A 24,019-nucleotide genomic window follows, 5' to 3' on the forward strand; every position below is an offset into this window, starting at 1 on the left:
AATGGAAGATTACTCAGACATTAGAAATGACAAACACCCACCATTTGCTTCGACCTGGATGGAACCAGAGGGTATGACGGCTGAGTGAAAGAAGTCAATCAGCGAAGGACAAACATCATATGGTCTCATTCTTCTGGGGAGGATGAGAAAAAAATAGTGAAAGGGAATAGAGGGGAAAGGAGAAAAAATTGAGTGGGAGATGGCAGAAAGGGAGACCGAACATGAGAGAGTCCTAACCCTGGGAAACGAACAAGGGATGCAAGAAAGGGAGGAGGGCGGGGGGCTGGGGGTGACTGGGTGATGGGCACGGAGGGGGACATTTGATGGGATGAGCCCTGGGGGGTTATGCTCTATGTTGGCAAAATGAACCCCAATAAGAAATACACCTAGAAACAAACACACAAACCTCCCGAGACACAAAAGTCTGGGGCCAGATGCCTTCCCAGGGGAATTCTATCCAACGCTTCAAGAAGAAAGCATACCTGTGCTACTAAAGCTGCTCCGAAAGATAGAAAGAGATGGAATACTTCCAAACTCGTTCTTGGAGGCCAGTGTCACCTTAACTCCAAAACCCAAGACCCCACCCACCAAAAGGGAGAATTCTGGACCGATGTCCCTGATGAACACGGATGCACACCTTCTCCACAAGCTACGAGCCAACGGGATCCAACAGGACATTATTAACAAGTTACTCACCATGACCCGGTAGGCTTTATCCCCGGGGTGCAAGGCTGCTTCAGTACTCGGAGAGCACTCAAGGTGCTTCATCAGATCTGCAAGAGAGAAAACAAGAACCAGATGATCCTCTCAAGAGACGCAGAGGAAGAAGCATTTGACAAAATATGGCATCCATGCCAGATCCAAACGCTTCAGAGTACCGGGATAGAGGGAACGTCCCTCAGCATCTTCAAAGCCATCTACGAAAAGCCCGCAGCAAATTCTCATTCCCAATGGAGAAACACTGGGAGCCTTTCCCTGAAGACCAGGCACGAGATGGGGATGTCCACTCTCACCGCTGCTATTCTCAACAGAGTACGAGATGTCATGGCCTCAGCAATCAGGCAATGAAAAGAAATAAAAGGCATTCAAATCATCAAAGAAGAAGTTAAACTCCCTCTTCGCCGATGACATGATACCGTACCTAGAAAACCCAAAAGACTCCACCCCAAGACGGCTGGAACTCCTACAGCAAGTTTGGCAGTGTGGCGGGATACAAACTCGGGGCCCAGAAACCAGTGGCCTTTCTGTACGCAAACAATGAGACCGAGGAAAGGGACATCGAGGAAGGGGTCAATCCCATTTATACAACTGCAGCACCCAAAAAAAAGCATGAGCTACCTAGGAAGAAACCTAACCAAAGGGGTAAAGGATCTCTACCTGAAACACTGCAGAACATGTCTGAAACAAACTGAGAAAGACACAAAGAGATGGAAAAAGGTTCCATGCTCCTGGGTTGGAAGAATTGATATTGGGGAAAATGTCAACGTGATCCAGGGCAATTTACACAACTAGTGCAATCCCTCTCAGAAATACCACGGACTCTCTTCAGAGAGCTGGAACAAATCATCTGAAGACTTGTGTGGAATCAGAAAGACCCCGAATGGCCACGGGAATAGTAGCCAAGATACCCACTGCGGGGGAGGGGGGGCGGGAGGAGGCAGCACAATGCCGGGTTTCAGGGTGTGCCACAAAGCTGTGACCATCAAGACGGTGTGGTACTGGCACAAAAACAGACATCAAGAATTTCTCTAAAGGCATCAGTGAAATTAATATTAAAGCATCTGGAAGCTAATTATTTTGAGAAGGGCATATGGCACTAAGCTCAGGTCTGAATTTATGGATTTGGAACTGGTATTTAAGATGAAATATTTAATGGATAATGAAGCAAAGCATATTTGGTGACAGAAACTATCTAATACCTTGTGCCATGAATCCCTGACACAGTTTCAAATTTGTGCTTCTCTTGTGTTTTCTTGACCTATAAAATGTTACGTGGAGTTATTCACTGAACTTAACTCATGACACATCCGTAAACCCAAGCTTGCCAAAATATTTTAGGTGGGTATGTGGAGGGCAAGGGACGCTGAAGACTCCTGGGTCCATATACATGCACACCTATACACCAGCATCAGCGCTCTTTCTTCAGCAAAATTACACTTCCTTCCCATTTTTGTTTCCAAACAATGGGCTAAAGAGAGTAAAACCAAAATATAAACATGTTGAGGATATCTTTTATTATACACAGAAGTATCTTAGTATGCTGGGAAACAATAGTATACATTATACCAATTGGCTTTGAAAAATCAAGTCGCTGACTCTTCATCTAAACTCAAATATGTGAGACACACATCCCTGGTTTTGAGATTACTCCTTAAACTAGATCTTTACCTCAGAAGCATTCTGAAACAATAACATTTTGGGGATAATGCTAGGTAAATTTAACGAAATGAATGCTAGGTCTTTAGCCACGCTGGATCTGAACCATTTAAAGTATTAGAAGATTTACTAACAATATGTTTATACCAATATTTTATTAGTGAGTTTGCTTGGTATTATTAAGCTAGCCTACATTGGGTTTCTCCAGAACAGGCCCTGAGACTAGGACCAAGGCTAGGAGTTTATTTGGAAGACTATCTCAGGAAACATTGGCGGAGGAGGGGACAGTGAGCCAGGGAAGGGAAGGAAGCCAGTAGATGAATTTATGAGTATGTTATAGCTGTGGGGAACTTGGGCTCATTTCCACTGTGCTACTCTGGGAAGTGGTGTAGAGCAGACCCGAGAGTTGTCTCACCCAAAGGATAAGAAAGATGGAGGGCTTAGCCACTAGCTCCCATCTGTCATGAGTTTGAGGCTGTTCCCAGGGATGTCAGCTCCCTGGCACTTCCAGCCCACCGGGCACCAAGAATGCTCCTGTGGGGAGAGCTAAGGGATGCAGGTATTGGCAGCAGAAAGCTTATCAGCATGCATAGGGATGTTGAGTGACAAGGGGATATACATGGTGTGCCAAAATCACCTACTCAGAGGCATAACTGTTTATAAACACACTAATAAAGCTTCTTTTTAATGGGAGGAAACCAAAAGGCCAGCAACCGAGGGTGGAAAGATAGGAGAAGCATCAATTGTAACCCTTCTGATAGCAGTCCTACTCTCTTCCCACACAGGATCCTCCTTGACCCCCAGGCAATCCCTGGAGGTCAGACTAAGGGAAGCCTGAGAACATTTTTTGCTTATCTTCTCAGCAGATATTGGGAGCAGGTCAAGGAAGAAGCTTTACAGAGCACAGCAAGAGAATGCGATGCTTTTCTAGTCAATGGTAACTTAAGAGTCTATATTCCGAAGAAATTATATACTTCTATATATTATTAGGCTGTTTACATTTTATTGTTTTATTATGTTTATGTTTATATGTTCATGTTTTATTTATTTATTCATGAGAGACATAGAAACATAGGCAGAGGAGAAGCAGACTCTCTTCAGAGAGCCCGCTGTGGGACTCGATCCCAGGACCACCACCTGAGCCAAAGGCAGAAGCTCAACCACGGAGCCACCCAGGTGTCCAGAAGTATTTCTTTCTCATGCTGTACACTGTAATCACCCTATTTCTCTACAGGCTTGAAAGCCACAGGATTATCCCTTCAAAGGGAAATACTGAAGCTGAGGTGCTTACTGTTCTTCAATAAAATTTCCACGTGGTACTCCCTTTTAGATTTTATGGTATGCCCCTGTCTCCACAGGAGTCCCAGCCCTACGAGCTTCTGTACCCGGTAACATCAAAATGAATGAGCAACTACGACTTGGGCTGTTTGTATTTCCAAAAGTGGGAATTGGAGGAGGGTAAAGGAAAAGTTTTCCCTGTCTTAAGGTTCAAGGGCACTGCGAAAAGACAGTGGCTGATGCTGATTCTGGAAAACTGTTTCTCATAGAGCTTTCAGGCTGATTTCCTCAACTCCTAACTTTTTGGGAGGAAGGATTCCTTTCAATAAGGTGAGGACTAGATAAGGTGTAAGTAGCTAACTAGAAAAGGGTGGTAGATAGTAAGTGTTGTGGACAAGGGAACCACGTGTGAAAAATACATTAGGCCAAAGGGATAAGCTCATGAAAACACGCTCAATATCTTTAGTCATTACAGAAATGCAAATTAACACTAAATTGAGATACTACTTTACATCCACTAGAGTAGCTAAAAATTCTTTTTTAGATTTTGTTTATTCATGAGTGAGTGAGAGAGAGAGAGAGAGAGAGAGAGAGGCAGAGACACAGGTAGAGGGAGAAGCAGGCTCCATGCAGGGAGCCCGAAGTGGGACTCGACCCTGGGCTGAAGGCGGTGCTAAACCACTGAGCCACCCGGCTGCCTGAGTAGCTAAAATTTAAGACTGACAAATCCCAAGTGCTGATGAGGAGTCAGAGCAATTAGAACTCATATATACTGCTGATGGGAGTGTAAAAGTGTGGTACAGGGTGGGGTAGCCTCTTATAAAGTTAAACATATACCTACCTTATAGTCCAGCAGCTGTAGATCTAGGTCACTGTCCAAGATAAGTGGGAATATATCCTTCACAAAAGGATATAAAGAATGCTCATAGCAGTTTTACTCAAAATAGCCCCAAACTGTAAACAACCCAAATGTCCATCAACATGAGGATGGGCAAACAAGCTGTGGTATTATTTTACCACTCAGTAATAAAAAGGATGCATTAGTGTACTGATCCCTGCAATGAAATGACTGAATCTCACAAGAGAAAAGAAGCCAGACACAAAAGGGTTTAGAAATACTGTATGCTTCCACTTATATGAAGTTCTAGAATAAGCAAAACTCACCTAAGGTGAGAAAAACCACTGGATGCTTTTGGGGGACTTGAGGAATTACCTGGGGACAGAGGAAGATTCTTTCAAGAGATGGAACTCTGGTAAGGGCACAGGTTACACAGGTGTATCTAGTTGTCAAAACAGTTCAATTATTTGTGCATTTCAGTGTATGTAAATTTTACCATAAAAACTCTAAAAAATAATAATAATCAAACAGAGGGGCTGGGGAGTGGGTGGTATAAATAAAACAAGAATGGTAGGATATTCATAGTTGAAGTTGAGTGATGAGTAAGTGGGGCTCATTACACTACTCTGTTTACGTTTGAAATTTTCTACACACACATAGGCATGCACACAACGTTAAAAACCCAGTAAGCAAGATCATCAAAAGGCTATTAGGCACCTGAAAATAATGCAGAATGGCTGAAGTGGAGAGTGTCTTTTCTACTCTTTCATCTAGTACAAATCTTCCAGACAGCAGCGGACTAAAGATAACAAATCTCTTAGTCACACATCACTTGAGAGCATGGACAGTTTCAATGATAAGCTAACATGAACAAAAAGCTATGGTGGAAAAACAGACATTTGTATCTCTTGTGTAAACATACCTTACCAAACATTGTTCCTTAAGGTACTTTGCAGCAGTTGGAACAAGAATTTAAACAGGAGCCATTTAGCTACCATGGAATATGGACATATTTACTGGTACAGGCTCAGACCAGCATAATCCCCTTTCTTAACCTGGTAAAGCTTCTGAAGTTGCAGTAACAAAAATCTAATTTTAAAAAAGTCACAAATGTCTTATAAATAAAAAATCATGTCTGAAAATATATAGTATGACCAATAAATCATCAGTGATGAAAGTCACTTCCTACTTTAAAATAGATTAATGCCAATGTTGAGAACGTTTCATAAGGGTCGATGTTAAATTTCCTTCATCTTTTCTTTTTAAAGATTTTGTTTATTCATGAGAGAGAGAGAGGCAGAGACACAGGCAAAGGGAGAAGCAGGCTCCATGCAGGGAGCCGGATGTGGGACTCTTTCCTGGGTCTCCAGGATCAGGCCCTGGGCTGAAGGTGGTGCTAAACCGCTGAGCCACCCAGGGCCGCCCCAAATTTCCTTCATCTTAATGCAATACAGGTGTGTGTGTGTGTGTGTGTGTGTGTGTGTGAGAGAGAGAGAGAGAGAGAGAGAGAGAGAGAGCACTCAAGGTTTTGTATAGACTTGTTAGAGTGAATCACAGATTTCCTTTTAGGAAAAACTTAAAAGTTCCCTTTAATTTTGCAGATGAGAAAACCAGGGCAAATGAAGTCACTTATCCAAAATAACAAGAGGATAAGAAGTGTAAGACCATAATTCAGCTTTTCTGATTTTTTCAAATTGAGATGGACCATTCTGCTTGCATATATGAATTTGAGATGAATATGAGATTCTTGGGCAGCCCCGGGTGGCTCAGCAGTTTAGCACCACCTTCGGCCCAGGGCGTGATCCTGGAGACCTGGGATCTAGTCCCACGTTGGGATCCCTGCATGGAGCCTGCTTCTCCCTCTGCCTGTGTCTCTGCCTCTCTCTCTCTCTCTCTCTCTCTGCCTCTCATGAATGAATAAAATCTTTAAAAAATTCTATTACCTGCATCCATATTGAATACTCCAGAGAACTTTATCTTGACAATTTACAGAATGTTATACAAACTCAGAATTGTTTAAAATGTTTCCAGTGAATTAGTAGAAATATACTTTCGCCCCATGGAGATTACCATATTGGAACATGATGACATCTTCAAAAGATTGTGGAAAATACAGCCAATTCACCACTTGCATATGCTTCCTGACCCAGTATCAGAGTAGATAGTGAACAACTCAAGACTTTTTAATTTTTTTTCTCACCCACATCTTTACTTGGGTGCCATCATACTCTTGATACCAGTTTGTTTTGTTATGTTTTAAAGTAGCATGTTACAATCCATTAGTGGTTGATGGAGTCAACTTAAGGGGAGACAATTAGCATTTTTAAAAATGAAATTAACTAGATTAGAAAATAGTGTACAACATATATAGTTAGGGAAGGACTATTTTGAGAAATTTTTGTTTCAGTCATATACATATGTGTGTACACTGGGTGACTATAAAACATTCATTACTGTCAATCACAGTCAAAAGCACTTGAGAGTGAATGACTCTCATAAGGTCTTGTGAGAACTTTAATGCTCTGATTACTTTTTTCTCAACTCACATGTTTGTTGTTGTCTACTACTTTAATGCTCATTTTTAGAACCACACAAATGAGACATTATTATCATTATCACTTATATTGTACAATGTCTGGATTTACCTACATGTTTGCTAATTTCTATGCATCTGTGAAAAAATTTTTTTTCTTTCTTAGAGAAGGGGGAGAGAGAGTGTGTTTGTGTATGAATGTAGGCAGCATAGGGGGCAGGGGCAGCGGGAGAGGAAGAGAGAGAGAATCTTAAGTATACTCCATGCCCCATGTGGAGCCTGATGCAGGGCTTGATCCCACAACTCTGAGATCATGACCTGATCTGAAATCCAGAGCTGGATGCTTAAATGGATGAGCCACAAGGCTCCCTTTGACTTTTTTGTATTGTGGCAAAATTCATAACCTAAAATTCACAATGTTAGCCATTTAAATGCATATAATTTGGTGACAGTACATACATGATGTTGTGCAACCATCACTTCTATCTGGTTCCAGAACATTTTTATTATCCCAAAAGGAAACTCCATGCCAATTAAGCAGTCACTTTGCATTCCTTCCTCTCCCAAGCCAATGACAACCAGTAATCTTCTGTCTCTTTGGATCTGCCTATTCTGGATATTTCGAATGGAATCATACAATATGTGACCTTCTGTGCCTGGCTTCTTTCACTCAGCATAATGTGGTTATTGTGAATAGTATCACTATGAGCATTTGTGTACAAGTATCTGTTTGAATACTTGTTTTCAATTTAGGGGGGGATATAACTAGAAGTGAATTTGCTGTTTCATATGGCAATGCTATGTTTAACTTTTGAAGGAACCACCAACATTTTTTCCATAGAAGCTGCACCATTTAAAATTCTCACAAGCAACGTGCAAGGGTTCTAATTTCTCTACCTTCTACCCAACACTTGTTTTTTTTCTATTAAAAAAAATTATAGCCATCCCACTAAGCATGAAGTGGGCATCTCACTGCAGTTTTGATCTGCATTTCTCTAATGACTAATGATGTTGAACATCTTTTCATGTGTTTGTTGGCCATTTGTGTATCTTCTTTGGAAAATGTCTATTCAATTCTTTGTCTCCATTTTTTAACTGGGTTGTCTTTTCATTGTTCAGTTGTATAATTTCTAAATTCTGAATACTAGACACAAGATTTATATGATTTACAAATAATAGCTTCCATTCTGTAGGTTCTTTCCCTTTTTTTGGGGGGGGGGTTCTTTCAGTTTTTGATCACGTCCTTTGAAGCACAAAAATCTTCAATTTTGAAGTTCAGTATTTTTTGTTTGTTTGTTTGTTTGTTGCTTGTGCTCTTTGTGTTGTATTTTAGAAACCATCCCCAAATCCACGATCATGGAAACTTACCCCTATGTTTTCTTCCAAGGGTATTTTTTTTTTCTTCCAAGGGTATTATCCTGAAAACTTGTTTCTAGAACCATTTTTCTTTTTAAGGTACATTCTTTTTTTTAAAAGATTTATTATTTGAGAGAGAGCGGGGGGAAGGGCAGAAGGATATGGAAAGAGAGCCTTAAGCAGACCCCATGCTGAGCGTGGAGCTGATCTCCAGACCCTGAGATCATGATCCCAGCCAAAACCAAGTGTCAGGTACTTACCTGACTGTGTCACCCAGGCGTCAAAAAGAACATTCTTTAAAAATACCTTTAATAAGGTTTCTTGGTTGCAAATGCAATCTATCTTTATCTGAAAGTGTCTTTACTGCCTTTGTCCTTGAAAAATAGTTTTGTTAAATCCATGAATCTAGCTTGACCGTCATTTTCTCTTCAGAACGCTGAAGATATTCCACTGTGTTCTGGTTTCCATTGTTGCTACTGAGAAACTGATACCTACTTGCCCTCCTTATTATTTACTTTTTTCCCCTCTGCCTACTTTTAAGATCTGCTCTTTGTCTTTGCTATTCTTTGGTTTTACTATCATACATCTGGGTGTGACTTTCCTTTTATCTATTTGGACTCTTGTTTCCTCTATTTGTGGATTCATGTCCTTTTGTCAGTCTGGGGAAGATCTTAGCCCTTCTATGTTCAAATATTGCCTTTTTTCTATCTCCCCTTTCTGGAACTCAAATTATATATATTACTCATTATGCCCTCCATATAGCTTAATGTCTCTTCTGTATTTACTGCCTTGTCTCTATGTAGTACAGCCTGAGTATTTCTTTCAGATTTAACTCCATCTTCAGCTGCATATATTCCGCTGTTTAACACATCCACTAAGCTATTAGTTTTAATAATTATCTGTTATTTATAAATGTTTTTTTTTCAAATGTGCCTGGTATTTTTATTAGATTTGCATTTTGACCCTTTTTCATTTATTATTCCATCTTTAATTTCTTTTTTTTGAGAATCTTTAATTTCTTAAAACACTTGACCCATAATTATTTTATACTATTTGATGATTTCAATATCTATAAATTCCCAAGAACCTCAATGTGTTGTTCTTGTTTTCCCCTGACTTTCATTCATTAATATTCATGTTAATTTCTTATTATATTTGAATGTATTTAATTTTAACAAATCTGAAGGCTTCAACTGGGGATTTGAATTTGTTTCTTTATAGATCTAGGGCCGGGAGGAAATTGATCTGGGAGCACTCTAGCCCCCCCTTTAAAGACTCTGGCTTAAGGGAAGTTTCACTCTCCACAGAAGGTCCATAATTTTAAAGGTCACATAGTTAAATAACATCTTAAATTTACAGACAAATGACTCAGATTATAGTTTTAAGCAATTTATCCCAAGGTCACACAGCTACTCTAATAAATCGTGGGAGTAGACCCAAAGTCTCCTGACTACAAGTCATGCTCATGTAATACACCACATTCTACCACTGAATTGATTTGATACGAATTGTTCAAGTTTTTGACATTGCATACCAAAAAGGAGGGAAAAATGCTCTCTTTGAATTAGTTGTTTTCTTCCTCACCTTTTACAGAACTGATGACTTCATATGTAAGCTTGTTTGCTGAAAGCAGCACAAATTTTTGATGAATATAAATCATCTGTTGTGGATTAAAAAATAATTTCTGCTGTAATAACAAAAATCTCTTCATTCTTTTTCTTTTATTTTGGTGATAATTCAACTCCTAACTTCAGTCGATAAGGATGGATACTGCCCAAGAGTAAATGAGAAACACAGTTCTAGTAAGAGCTCAGGAAAAAGCTGATTTGTGTGTCAGAGTCAAGGTGTCCCAGAGCTATAAACAGAAAATGTATGATGAATGAGGTTAAGAGGGAAAGGAAGAAATGTCCATGTGTGAAGGGGGGCAGGGTGAGATTTGAAATTCCAGATGTATATGCTTAGCAGATTTTGGGGTGGATTTTAAAGGGATAAAGACTAATGCACATAAATTAAAAAAAGCAAAAGATCAAGAGCCAGTAATCAGAGAAGTCAGAGGCTGAAGAAGCAGCCTACTTGAAGTGCAGTCAAAATGCAGTGATGATTATTGTAAGCAAAGAACAGGAACAAAGAGAAGATTACAGTATAGGGACCGAATCTGTAAATCAGACGTATTTGGTGATCTTTCATGCCTTTTTTTTTTTCATTTTGGAATCCTCCTGCTATAGTAGGAAGATCCTTTCTCACACAAATAATTCAAGCCATTTAGTATTCCAAGAGGTTCCCAGTAAGGTACTACCAGCAAAGCTGAAATTTGAAATATATATAAATATAAATATAAATATTAATACACACACACACATATACACAATATCTAGATTTATCTGTGAGGTTGGTGGATGATGAGGGGTCGTATCAACCAATCATTTACACATGTGAGATGTTAAGACCTCTGAGATTCCAGTCAGTCAACAGACATATGGGGTAGATACTGAGTGTGGACCATGGTGGGGCATAGCCCCAAGAAGACATCTGTTCCTGTCACTCACTTGGTGACCTTGGGTCATTTACTTCAATTCTCGAAGGCCCTATATTCTTATCTGTAAAATGTGGATAACATGACATATCTCATAGAGTTGTTATGAGGATGAAAAGGTCAGAAAGATGAAGCAGCACAGAGCCTGGCATATATGAGCCCTTACCTGAAATTGATGACCACTGTGTTCTTTCAGAAAGGCCCTGTTGCCAGCCCCCTCACACATGCTATCTCCTCTGGCACCGCACAGCACATCAACATTGCCTTTCCCCAGTGACGACCCCTCTCAAGTCCTGCAGCCTGAGACCTCAGAATTGTTCTGGTTATACTGCTCTTCTATGAATTTTGTCAGAGCAAACCAACCTTCTCGGAGCATTTTCACATATAAGCTTAGAGCACAGTCTATTTTTCTTCTACAACTGAGGATTCATCCTGGATTTTTCAAATACATAAAACTCCAGATAGAACTCCAAACAAGGGGATCCCTGGGTGGCTCAGCAGTTTAGTGCCTGCCTTTGGCCCAGGGCGTGATCCTGGAGTCCTGGGATCGAGTCCCACGTCAGGCTCCCGGCATGGAGCCTGCTTCTCCCTCCTCCTGTTTCTCTGCCCCCCCCCCCCTCTCTCTCTCTCTCTCTCATAAATAAATAAACAAATAAATCTTTAAAAAAAAAGAACTCCAAACAAAAGGTGATGAAAGGAGATATTTTGATAATCCATGGTATGATAACATTACACTGAATACCATCTGCTGTAAATACTTCAGCCTTCTGCGGTGTCCAGATGAAAGAAATGTGTCAGGCTGTGCTTCTTCAGTGGGTAACTCTGGAAAGTTTTGCTAAACTTTCATCCAAAATAGGAAGAACCTACCTCCTCTGGGTTGAAGAAAGTTGCTGTCTGTAACATTGCTGGGGTAACACTGCCCTTTTTATCTGAAGGAATGAAGTTTCCGTTTGATCATAATGGTGAAGCAGCAAACACTCACCCTCAAAATTCTGCACTGAACTCTTTACTCATATAGGAGATCCTAGTTTCTATGTTGTTTTATTCCTTTGCCAAATGCTAATGGTTTGAAATCCAAAACAGATGAAGCTAATTAATAGCAGTTACATATTTTCAAGAAGCTTTCAATTTGGTTATTGCAGATTCTCTGAGACATTGCTTTCTTTAGTTTATACAAAACAGCATTGATATAAAAAAGGATTTACTTTACATATACACTCACTCTCTCTCTCTCACACACACACACACACAAATCTTGCTCTCATTTCACTCATACAGTCTGTACTTCAAGTAGAAAATTTTCATTCAGCTTGAGGAGATGCCTTTTGTTTGTTTTGTGGAGCAGATCTGGTGATGTGTTTTCTCTGTTTTGTGGGATATGATTCAGAATTCCTGGGTTTCTGCCTCCCTGCTCGCAGGACACCTGCTTCTCCCTCTCCCTCTGCCTGTCTCCACTGATCATGCGTGCTCGCTCTCTCTCGCTCTCTCTCTCTTAAACAAATAAATAAAATCCTAAAAATGAATACTACTTCTAATAAATAACACACAGAGTGAGCATAAAGGTGGACATGCAGGCCTGCTAGACCTGGCTGGAGACCCCCTCCCTCATGCCTGTGTTTGTTGTCTTCCCCTTGTGCTGCTGGCTGCAGAGGTGCATGACCTCCTAGGGAGGAAGGAGGCCCATGGAGGAGCCACCCTGGCTCCTGAAAGACCCCGTGAACGAGTTCAGTCTCCAATCTGAACAGCCACTCAGTGCTGTCAGGTGGGGCAATCTGTGCTGACGCAGTACTGACATTGGGGGAGTCACTTGGTAATTCAGCAATGTGGATCACCAAATTAACTGAAATAGTTATCAGTCTACTAGTTTTAAATGACCAATGGACGCCTGCCTGGAGCAGTCTGAAGGGCGTGTGGTTATTGATCTCGGGGTCCTGAGTTTGAGTCCCACATCGGGCACAGAGTTTCCTTAAAAAAAAAAAGAAAAGAAAAGCACAAGTATTTTAAAATGCCCCAAGTCAATAAGGCTCCCACCGCTGAGCTGGCCCGTGGTGGGATGGATCCTCCCACCTTCTCCTTCAGCTGCTGAGCCCTGAGCACAGATAGTGCCCAAGCTGATAAACAGACCAGATCCTCCCTCTCGGAGCTCATGCTCCAGGGGGGAAGATGGACAAAATACGGAAAAATATCAGGAATGGAAAGAGCAAATTGCTCCCTAGAAAGAGAGCCTGGTGCTTCCCTGGGTCCTGAGCTCCGGAGGTGAGGCTGTGACAAACTGTGGGGCTTTGACAAACGCAGCAGCTGGGGCTCCAGGGGGCCACTGAGGGGAGGAGGTGAAGACCCACTGCCTCGCCAGGATCACAGCCTGGGAAGGAGGCAGAAGGGGGCATGAAGCCAGCTCTGTGTCCTCCGTTGGGGGCCAAGGCTGCCCCTCCCCTTTGTCAGGGGGCTGAGAAAAGGTTGTGTGGATGGAACTGGCTACAGTCATGGGGATGTGATGGGGTGGGGGTGGGCATTGACAGCCCAGACAGGAGGCATTCCAGCACGTTCCAGTCTGAGGAAGAGCCCAGGTCGGGTGACCCACTGGGTGCACCGCTGTCCACAGCTCACCCAGTGGAAATGACGGAATGGCCCATAACACACGACAGGCAGGGTTTCAGGATAAGGACAGCCTCACACCTTCTAGGCCAAGACTCCCACACCTACTGTAGGGTTTGCCTTGGATTCAGGAGCCTAGGATTGTGGGAAGCTATTGCCCATCCCTGCCCCGGTGGGACTGTCATCTTCTGGGCCTCCAGAATGAGGGTAATGGTGCCCACGTGTGTGCACACAGGGACCTTGTGGGCCTGGACGCATGTACACACCAAGGAAGAACATGTGGTGGGAGGTATTGCCTGCACGTGACACCCACCTCCAATGTCACAGATATGATGCCACAGTGGCGTGGGGACATCTGGAGGAAGCACCTGCTAGGATAATCCCTATCCCACAGGCAAGAGGCAGACTATCCCCGACAGGCACAACGGCTTCTCCGGGGTGAAAACCAGGGAAGAATGGAAAGTTGTGTCTGAACCCAGGTGTGTTTCCAGGCTGGGGCCCTGGCTGCACATAGTCTTGCCCTGGGGCCTGTAGACAGGGGTGCGGTTGTGTCACTGTGTGCACACAGGCCATTGCCTGCAGGGAGGGGGGGGCCGTTGGCAGCCCCGAGCGCTGCTCCTGAAGCTCCCTCCAGGAGTGGACTCAGGGAGGGGGTCCCAGGCAGTGAGGTCACTTCTTTCACAACAGAGGCCAACAGAACTTGGAACCCCTGTACCCGGGCCCCCACATTCTAGTGCAGCCCCACCTCAGGCTCACTTTCAGGAGACTTCTGCTACTGAAAGATGTTCCCTGATGGCTTTCCCAGTTTTGAGCAACACCAGGAACCCCAGGGATGCGGCTGCTTCGAATGCTGGAGACGCTGGTGCCACCGTCAAACCCAACGCCTCAGGGAGCTTTTCAGGAGGCGCTGTAGGGTAATACAGAGCAGGCCAGGCCAGGCCACCTGTGCCAGCCATCCTGGGCAGCCCCATCCCCTCCTCTTCAGTTTCAGGGAACCAGGGATGTGTGGGCAGGTCGCATCCAGGCTGGAGGACCTTGCAGGGCAGCAGGTTCCCCGGTGACCCCTTCAGGGTCACCCTGATGTCACGGTGGGCAGGGTGGAAACAGGATTCCTGAGGTGCCTCTTACATGACCCGGAGTTAACCCAAGGCCCTGCAGCCGCATCCCTTTGCTCTCCTTGGGGGAGGTGTGTGCCAACTGTGCTGTGGTGTGTCTGCAATGGAGTCAGCTGGGTGTGCGGCCCAGCCGAGGCGGCCACACCGGGCGCTGAGGCCTCCTGCCTGGCTGCCGCACACGGTCTTTACAGAGCTCCACATGGGACAAGGGGTGGCGGCGGAGGCGGGAGGAAGAGGACATCCCCCACACCCCGGTGGTGATCAGGAAGGAGCCCAGCACAGCTAACGGAGACCTGCAAGGGTTCAAGGTGAGTGCAGGGGCTGGGGCCACCCGACACCCAGGGCCCCGATGCAGCAGGAAGGGCCCCAGGTCCCAGAAGCCAGCCTGCTGCTCCCCTCGGCTCCCCCCTAGACTCCTGCTGCTACAGGAGTCTGGATTCCCCTCCTCCCCAAACTTGCCCCCATGGCCCTGCCCCTGCCTGGGCCAGATGCAGAGTCCCTGTGCACAGATTTGTAGGAATATCAGAATAGAGCCTTCAGGGGATGCCTGGTCGCCCAGTGGTTTAGCGCCTGCCTTCCGCCCAGGCCCTGATCCTGGAGACCCAGGATCGAGTTCTGCCTCGGGCTCTCTGAATGGGGACTGCTTCTACCTCTGTCTGTGTGTCTGCCCCCCCACCCGTGTGTGTGTGTCTCTCATGAATAAATAATAAAAACTTTTTTTATAATGCTTTCTTTTAAATATTTTATTTATTTATTCACGAGAGACAAAGAGAGAGAGGCAGAGACACAAGCAGAGGGAGAAGCAGGCTCCATGCAGGGAGCCTGATGTCAGACTGGATCCTGGGTCCCCAGGATCACGCCCTGGGCTGAAGGCAGTGCTAAACCACTGACCCACCCGGGCTGCCCATAAAAACTTTTTAAGAAGAGACACACCATGTCTCATCGCATGCGGTCTCCAGTAGTTTGCACTGTGCTATGCTTTCTCCTAACTGGTGCTCCCAGGAGGCCCCATTGGCCTGACGTCCTTCCCCACCTTCTCCAAGGCTTGAGCATGGTCCTGGTGAGTTGGGAGACTTTTCCCCAAAGGGACACGGGGCTCACTGTACTATGTCTATCGCTCTGCAGTTAGGTTTTGAAGGAGCGCATCCCTGCCCCCGCTCCCGGGGTCGGGCACAGGGGCCTCGTGTGCTGCACAACATGTCAGAAGGCCAGTTGGTTCCCACAGCCACTGAGCCCTTCACTGATGCAGGACTTCGATGCGATTCCCTTCTGTTGCCAAATCACAGGGCGGTGCTGAACATCCTGCAGCCCTCACACCCTGGGCCCTCCCACCCAAGGAAAGGTCTCCGGGTTGGCACCTCGAGAGAGGGGCGTGTGGTCAAATTCAAGGGGTGAAGCCGTTAATGCAGGGAGGTGCTGTCAAAACTCAGCTGACAAGCGGCCCTGGGATACTGACCCCTCCCATTTGAGATCCTTGTATTGATCCAAATTTTTTTGAAAATTTATCCTCTAAAACTATTTCTTTATTGGATAGTCTGTCAGTTTAAGAGACAGACAGCAGGAAGCAGAAGAGGGAGACACAGGCTCCTCAAGCACACTCTGCCCCAAGCGCAGAGCCTGCCAGGGGTGGGATCTCAGGATGCTGAGACCATGACCTGAGCCACAACTGAGAGTCAGATGCTAAGTGACTGAGCCGCAGGCGTCAAGCCCCGTGTCCCTGCTGTGGGCATTCCTGCCCCCCCCCCCGCCCCCTGCAGCCACTGAGAGCTCGGGCTGTGGTCTGCGCTCCAACTCCCAGGTCTCCTGGAGGCTACAGTGCAGGCTGCACATCCCCTCTGTCCCACCTCAGGCTGAAAGGGCCTCAGCCCTGAGGAAGAATCGGATCTGCCCAACCACCCCCAGCCGGAGGGAGCTGCTGGAGCGGCAGGTAGAAGAACTGGTGCCCGCCTTGCTGCGCTTTGATAACCTGTCCATATTTGAATTCCTTAACTATTTGGTGGAATATGGCACCCCTGAAGAGGTGCTGGACCTGCTGTTTGCAAAGTGAGCACTCTGACCCTCCACAGCCCAGTGGGATGGGCCACCTACTGGTTGGGAGTCTTGGGGAATGTTGCTTAACTTCCCGGCCCCTTGGGCTGCTCCTCCGACTGGAGGAGAGTCACACAGGGCCTAGTCGGGTCCTGTAGGGCAGCCCCCGGTGCCGGGCCTGTGGCAGGTCGGCTAGAGGGGCTGTGCTTGTGCTCATCAGTCGTCTTCTCTCCCCATGACAAAGCCTGTGCCGCCTCCTCACCGTCACCAGGGTCTTGAGCTGGCCTGTTTTGCCATTGAAAGGGAGTTTTGAGTCCATCTGGGGTCTATATCCTGGGGCATTCGGAGTAGGGGTCCCTGGGGACACCTGGGCGCCCAGGCCCACTCGGATATCAGCCATGGGCCTGGCCGGAGCCCTTTCATTCCTCAAGCATTCAGGAAGTGCCAGCAGGTGCAGGTGCTTCTCCAGGAGCCGCCCGTGGCCACAGGCACAGAGCTGACGGCCCCCCAGGGTTCTGGACTAGTTGGGGTTCAGAGGTGACAGCAGCTATGAGGAGAGATCGGGTCCACAGGACGATTCATGTGATGCCCCCTGCCCTCCTCTAGATATCGATACATCGTAGCTTCCTGCAAGAACGAAGGAATCCTGGACCAGTGGGAAATGTGAGTGAGCTCTGGACCATGCAGGGGAGCCTTCCCTCTCCAGGAGGGCCGCGAGGGGGCTGTGGGTTGGAGGGGCTGCTCGACCCTTCACCCCACACGTCTGCAATTCCTGTGACAGGGTAAGGGTCTAAGGCCCCTTCAGGAAAAGAGCAAAGGAGAGCCGTGGGTGGGGTGTCGGCTTTGTGGGAGAGCACTGGGACACCAAAGGGTGACCTCCTCCATGCCCATCCCCCCAACCCTCTGTCTGCCCCACACCTGGGACCCAGAGCAGAGGGTGTGGGGAGCATCGCACTCACCAATCTGGTGGCACCTGGACCCGGGTGCACGGCAGGTGCTCAGGAGAGCCAGTGAGGGCTCACGGACCAGACGGCCCCCGCCCCGTGGGAGATTAGAGTCAGTGGAAGGACACCCCTTGGGGGCCCCTCATGAGTGAGGCAGGGCAGACCCACGGGAGGGAAGTTTCCCCAGGAAAAACAGTGATGGTCACACTGCTGGTCATGGGCTCCCATGCACAGAGGCTTTGTGCCAGCCCCTCCTCAGCGAGCAGGGCTGTGGCAGACTGGACCGCCAGGTGACAGGTGGACAAGGAGCAGCACTGGCCTCCGACAGCCCCGCATGGGAGGCCGAGGGCCCCGGTTCCTGCAGGGCTTCCCCGGGACACCTCTGTGTGAGGGAGCTCTGTCTTCTGACGCCTCTGCCCACCTGTCCCTCCCCAGCACCATGTCCTCCTTCCTGACCATCTGGCTGGACTACTATGAGGAGGACTTCCACGATCCCCCAGAATTTCCTGCCCTGACAAAGCTGCTGAACTTCACGGGGCAGTACTTGCCAGGCTCAGTGCTCCACTGTCGTGCCGAGTGTTACCTTTGGTGTTTCATAAATCTCCATCAAGCGGAGTTTGTGGGTGGAGGTGAGGAGGACTGGGGTGGCCGAGTTGGGGACAGGGTGGGTCACACAGATCAAGCCTCCGTGTTGCTGGGCCGGAGCAGTGGGTAGGCTCACACCCCATCCCCACGGGCTGCAGTCTGGGGAGACCTCCCAGGGCTCTTGCACTCACACACATTGAGCGGTGGGAAGAGTGTCCTTGATTTGAGAGGGACGTGGAAAGTCCATCCTGGTGATGATACTTTGTCTTCTTGGAGATGATACTCTGTCTTTGGACCCTGAGCAACACCCTGAACCACCCCAGGAGCACGCCCGAGCTCCGACGGTGGGGCCTGCTGCACCTTCAGGGTCTGAGGGGATGGAGCTGGTCCCAGCTGCTTGAGCTGAGGGCTTGGCCCAAGCCATGATGCCAGCTGCTGTGTTCAAGCCAAGATACATGGTCGGACCTCTGAATCACTGTCCTGACCTGGAAGAGCTACCTGCAACCCTAGGAGCCCTGGAGGCCAAATGGGCCCCACCACCGGCTATCGAGCTCATCGATGTGCCGGAGCAGCCGCCTCACTCAGTAGAGCAACCGGCTTCAGACCCCGAGCAACACCCTGAACCACCCCAAGAGCCCGCCTGAGCCCTGACTGTGGGGGCTGCTGCACCTTCAGGGTCTGAGGTGATTGAGCTGGTCCCAGCTGCTGGAGCTGAGGGCTTGGCCCAAACCGTGATGCCAGCTGCTGTGTTCAGGCCAAGGTATGTGGTGGTCAGACCTCTGAATCCCTGTCCCGACCTGGAAGAGCCACCTGCACCCTTGGGAGCCCTGGAAGCCGAACGGGCCCCACCACCAGCTATCGAGGTCATTGATGTGCTGGAGCAGCCACCTCACTCAGGGGAGCAACCGGCTTCGGACCCCGAGCAACACCCTGAACCATCGTGGCAAGAGCCCCGCCCCGAGGCTGACTGTGGGGCCTGCTGAAGCTCCTGGGCCTGAGGTGATCGAGCCGGTCCCAGCTGCTGGTGCTGAAAGCTAAGCCTGGGCTGAGATGCCAGCTACTGAGGTCAAGCCAAAGTACCTGGGGGTCATACCTTTGATTCACTGTCCCGACCTGGAGGAGCCACCTGCTTCTTGGCCACCCCAGAAGGAGGAACATGTCCCGGTGCCGGCTCTCAAGTTCATCGAAGGGCCGGACTGCCACCTGCCTCAGTGGAGCCACCAGCCTTGGCCCCCGAGCAGCAGCTTGTGATGGCTGCAGCACAATTGAAGCCTTCCCCTCCCCTTTCATTGTGCTGTTTCTGTATTTTGTGTTTTTTGTAAACCTCTATAATTGCTTCATAAATTTTATTTGTAATAAAGGATAAGTTAACTTTGTAAAAATTGACTCTGTTGCTTTTAAATTATACATCGTGGTACTTTAGGTCCATTCATACTTCGAAACTCATTCTATGAGGCTAGCATCACCTTAATTCCAAAACCAAAGACCCCACCAAAAAGGAGAATTATAGACCTATATCCCCGATGAACATGGATGCAAACATTCTCAACAAGATATGAGCCAACAGGATCCAACAGTACATTAAGAAGATTACTGGCCATGACCAAGTGGGATTTATCCCCAGGATGCAAGGCTGGTTCAACACTCGTAAAGCAGTCAATGGGATGGATCACATCAACAAGAGAAGAAACAAGAACCAGATGATCCTCTCAATAGATGCAGAGAAAGCATTTGACAAAATACAGCATCCATTCCTGATCAAAACTCTTGAGACTGTAGTGATAGACGGAACATTCCTCAACATCTTCAAAGCCAACTACGAAAAGCCCATAGCAAATATCATTCCCAATGGGGAAACACTGGGAGCCTTTCCACTAAGATCAGGAATACGACAGGGACGTACACTCTCACCATGGCTACTCAACATAGTACTAGAAGTCCTAGCTTCATCAATTGGGCAGCAAAAAGAAATAATAGGCATTCAAATTGGCAAAGAAGAGGTCAAACTCTCCCTCATTGCAGATGACATGATATTGTACCTAGAAAACCCAAAAGACTCCACCCCAAGATTGCTGGAACTCATACAGGAAATTCAGCGGCGTGGCAGGATACCAAATCAATGCCCAGAAATCAGTGGCATGTCTATACACTAACAATGAGACTGAAGAAAGAGTAATTAAGGAGTCATTCCCATTGACAATTGCACCCAAAAGGATGAGATACCTAGGAATACACCTAACCAAAGAGGTAAAGGATCCCCACTCGAAAAACTACAGAACACGTCTGAAAGAAATTGAGGAGGACACAAAGAGATGGAAAACTATTCCATACTCATGGATTTGAAGAATTCATTTATTGGGAAAATGTCAACGTGACCCAGGGCAATTTACACATTGAACGCAATCCCTATCAAAATAACATGGACTTTCTTCAGAGAGTTGGAACAAATCATCTGAAGATTAGTGTGGAATCAGAAAAGACCCCAAGTAGCCAGGGGAATATTAAAAAAGAAAACCAGAGCCGGGGCATCACAATGCTGGATGTCAAGTTGTACTACAAAGCTGTGGTCATCAAGACAGTGTGGTCCTGGCACAAAAACAGACACAGAGATCAATGGAACAGAACAGAGAATCCAGAAGTGGACCCTCAACTCTATGGTCAGCTAATATTCGACAAAGCAGGAAACACCATCCACTGGAACAAAGTCTCTTCAATAAATGCTGCTGGGAACATTGGACAGCCACACACAGAGGAATGAAACTGGACCATTCTCTCACACCACCGTACACAAAGAGAAACTCAAAGTGGATGAAAGATCTAAATGTGAGACAGGAAGCCATCAAAATCCTAGAGGAGAACACAGGCAGCACCCTTCTTGAACTTGGCCAGAGCAACTTCTTGCAAGATACATCCATGAAGGCCAGGGAAACAAGAGCCAAAATGAATCACTGGGACTTCATCAAGATGAGAAGCTTCTGCACAGCAAAAGAAACGCTCAACAAAACTAAAAGACAACCCACAGAATGGGAGAAGATATTTGTAAATAACCCATCAGATAAAGGGCCAGTGTCCAAGATCTCTAAAGAACTTATTCAACTCTACAGCAAAGAAACCAACAATCCAATCATGAAATGGGCAAAAGACCTGAACGGAAATGTCACAGAGGAAGACATAGACATGGCCAACACACACATGAGACAATGTTCCGCATCACTGGCCATCAGGGAAACACAACTCAAAAGCACAATGAGATCCCACCTCACACCAGTGAGAATGGTGAACATTAAGAAGACATGAAACAACAAATGTTGGAGACGATGTGGAGAAAGGGGAACCCTCCTGCACTGTGGGTGGGAGTGTGACCTGGTGCAGCCACTCTGGAAAACTGTGTGGAGCTTCCTCAAAGAGTTCAAAATAGAGCTGCCCTGCGACCCAGCAATTCCACTGCTCGGGATTTACTCCAAAGATACGGATGCAGTGAAACGCCAGGACACCTGCACCCCGATCATTATAGCGGCAATGTCCACAATAGCCACACTGTGGAAGGAGCCTCGGTGCCCATCGACAGATGAATGGATAAAGAAGATGTGTTCTACCTATGTAATGGAGTATTACTCAGCCAATAGAAATGATAAATACCCACTATTTGCTTCGACGTGGAGGGACCTAGAGGGTATTATGTTGAATGAAATAAGTCAATGGGAGAAGGACAAACATCATATGGTCTCATTCATTTGGGGAATATAAAAATTAGTGACAGGAAATAAAGAGAAAGGAGAGAAAATGAGTGAAAATATCGGTGAGGGTGACAAAACATGAGAGACACCTAACTCTGGGAAATGAACAAGGGGTAGTGGAAGGGGAAGTGGGTGGGGGGTTGGGGTGACTGGGTGATTGGAACTGAGGAGGGCACTTGGTGGGATGAGCACTGGGTGTTATGGTACATGGCAGCAAACTGAACTCCAATAAACAAAATCTTAAAAAAAAAAAGGGTGAGGGATCCCTGGGCGGCACAGCAGTTTGGCGCCTGCCTTTGGTCCAGGGCGCAACCCTGGAGACCCGGGATCGAGTCCCACATCGGGCTCCTGGCGCATGGAGCCTGCTTCTCCCTCTGCTTGTGTCTCTGCCTCTATCTCTCTCTGTGACTATCATAAATAAATTAAAAAAAAAGGGTGAACCCACAGTGCCTGGCCCTGCATCTCCACAGTGTTGGGAGCAGCGTGGGGGGAGCGGGACACCGGCCACCCGCTCTCCTCCTGCTGCTACTGCGTGGGCTCTGCTTCCTTTCCTCGTGCTGGGCCCGGGGAGCGGGTTCTGGGCCGGCTGCTTCCGAGGAGGGCGGGGGGGGGGGGGGCTCGGCTTCATCTCTCTTGCACACCCGCGCTTGTGCTCTCGCTTGGTGTGTGTGTGCGTCTGCCAGCTGCAAGGCCCTGTCGGGAAGACCAGACTGGGGCTCTTGGTCGGCGCTGCTGGATGTGGGGACACCTTCCCGAGTAGGCCACAGACGCAGCAGGAACTGTCCTCCCACGTCCTCTGTGGGGCCTGGTCCTTGTTGGGGAGCTGACCGGGTGCCCTCAGGAGACACAGCCACGGCCTTTCCTCCTGCCTCTCCTCTGCCTGTGGGGCCTGAGCCACCCCAGGCCCACAGGCCACATGCCCGCTGCTCTGTGGGGCTGTCAGCTGGCAGGTTTCCTGGGACCTTCCCTTGGTGGCTGTCCTGGAGGCTGAGGAGGACTCCTTTCTAGGCGATGGCCCCCTTCAAATGGCTTGAGTAGGTGGGAGCTGACTCATCAGTCGTGTGGGGGCAGGTTTGTGGCTCGAGGTGGCCAGAAATGGGTGGGGATGCCCGAATATGTCCGAAGCAGCCCCTGGGAAGCATTGGGTAGCTCTCGTGCGGTCGAAGGAGGTGCAGACACCAGATGGCTGGGAGGAGCGTCGCCAAGGGGGCCCAGAGATCTGCCCCCATAGTTGGGCCGGAGCCTGTTGCTGGAGCTGCTGAGACCCATCCTCAGGGTCCCCAGGATTTGCACACCTGTCCCATGTCCCAGGGCTCTCATGGCATGCACGTGTGTGAGAACCGGTCTCGATGGTCTCGTCGGGGTCTCCTGGTGTGACGAGGTGGGGCATGCACCGTACCCCAGCTACTCGGGAGACTGGGGAGCCATGGACTCCATGGTCCGTCATCTTCTCTGACGTCGTTTTCAGTGTTGTGTTTTGGCCCACTCCGCCTGCCGTGGCAGCGGCTCACCAGCGTCAGAGTGGCGGGCTGGGGCACTGGGCCATGCGGCCGATGGCAGGCCGTCCTCGTGGGTGTCCTCTGCCCATTGCTGCTGGCCTGGGCCCTGGAGCCGGTGCAGCCTGCGTGTTTTCTCTCTCCAGACGCGGCTGCCACAGATTGGCCAGTGAGCTCCATCAGCTGAGGTCCGCGGAGACCAGTGCCCACCCACGAAGTCCCCTCTCCAGTGTTGGTTTGCAATAAATCTGTATTTAAGCACTTAAGCATCTGTGTGTGTCTCTTGCTTCTGAGACTCTTCTCTGCATGTGTGCTTTTCCGGAACTCCAGCCATGAGGTCCCTGACTCACGGACAAAGCAGATGCCAAAGTAGGGGATTCCTCAGTGTCTTCTGAACTGTGTCTGCTCTAACCTGTGGTTTTCAGAAATCTGATGAGCTTTCAAGAAAAAAGAATTGTGGTTGCAGAGCTGACATGGGTTTCCAGCAGGTTCTGAAAAGCTGAAGTGAGCACAGGATCCCGAAGCTTCAGCCAGAGGACACACCCCCACACCCCATGGAGCGAGTCTCGCCCTGCGGTGCTGGGCTCACCCATCTGCCTGCACCC

General features: G+C 47.6%; 1 protein-coding gene across 1 annotated transcript; it reads left to right on the forward strand.

The window, feature by feature from the left end:
- Positions 1–993: 993 nt before the first annotated feature.
- LOC144291359 (uncharacterized) lies at positions 994–23,693 on the forward strand. Its single transcript, XM_077860882.1, has 10 exons — positions 994–1,061; positions 3,707–3,764; positions 13,131–13,170; positions 13,904–13,988; positions 14,315–14,423; positions 14,816–14,932; positions 16,474–16,667; positions 17,259–17,315; positions 18,032–18,225; positions 23,561–23,693. The coding sequence occupies exons 1-10, from the start codon at positions 994–996 to the stop codon at positions 23,599–23,601; spliced, it is 963 nt and encodes a 320-aa protein (XP_077717008.1). The 3' UTR covers positions 23,602–23,693.
- Positions 23,694–24,019: the final 326 nt, after the last annotated feature.

This window comes from Canis aureus, chromosome 20 (genome assembly GCF_053574225.1).
Source record: "Canis aureus isolate CA01 chromosome 20, VMU_Caureus_v.1.0, whole genome shotgun sequence".
NCBI classification, from domain to species: domain Eukaryota; kingdom Metazoa; phylum Chordata; class Mammalia; order Carnivora; family Canidae; genus Canis; species Canis aureus.

Excerpts from the sequence above, each read along its gene's own strand:
- LOC144291359 (XM_077860882.1), top strand. The coding sequence starts at position 994 with ATGGGGATGTCCACTCTCACCGCTGCTATTCTCAACAGAGTACGAGAT. Across the intron at positions 3,765-13,130 it reads CCTACGAGCTTCTGTACCCG|AAAGAGAGCCTGGTGCTTCC; the intron begins GTAACATCAAAA and ends ATTGCTCCCTAG. Across the intron at positions 14,933-16,473 it reads GAGACCTGCAAGGGTTCAAG|GCTGAAAGGGCCTCAGCCCT; the intron begins GTGAGTGCAGGG and ends GTCCCACCTCAG.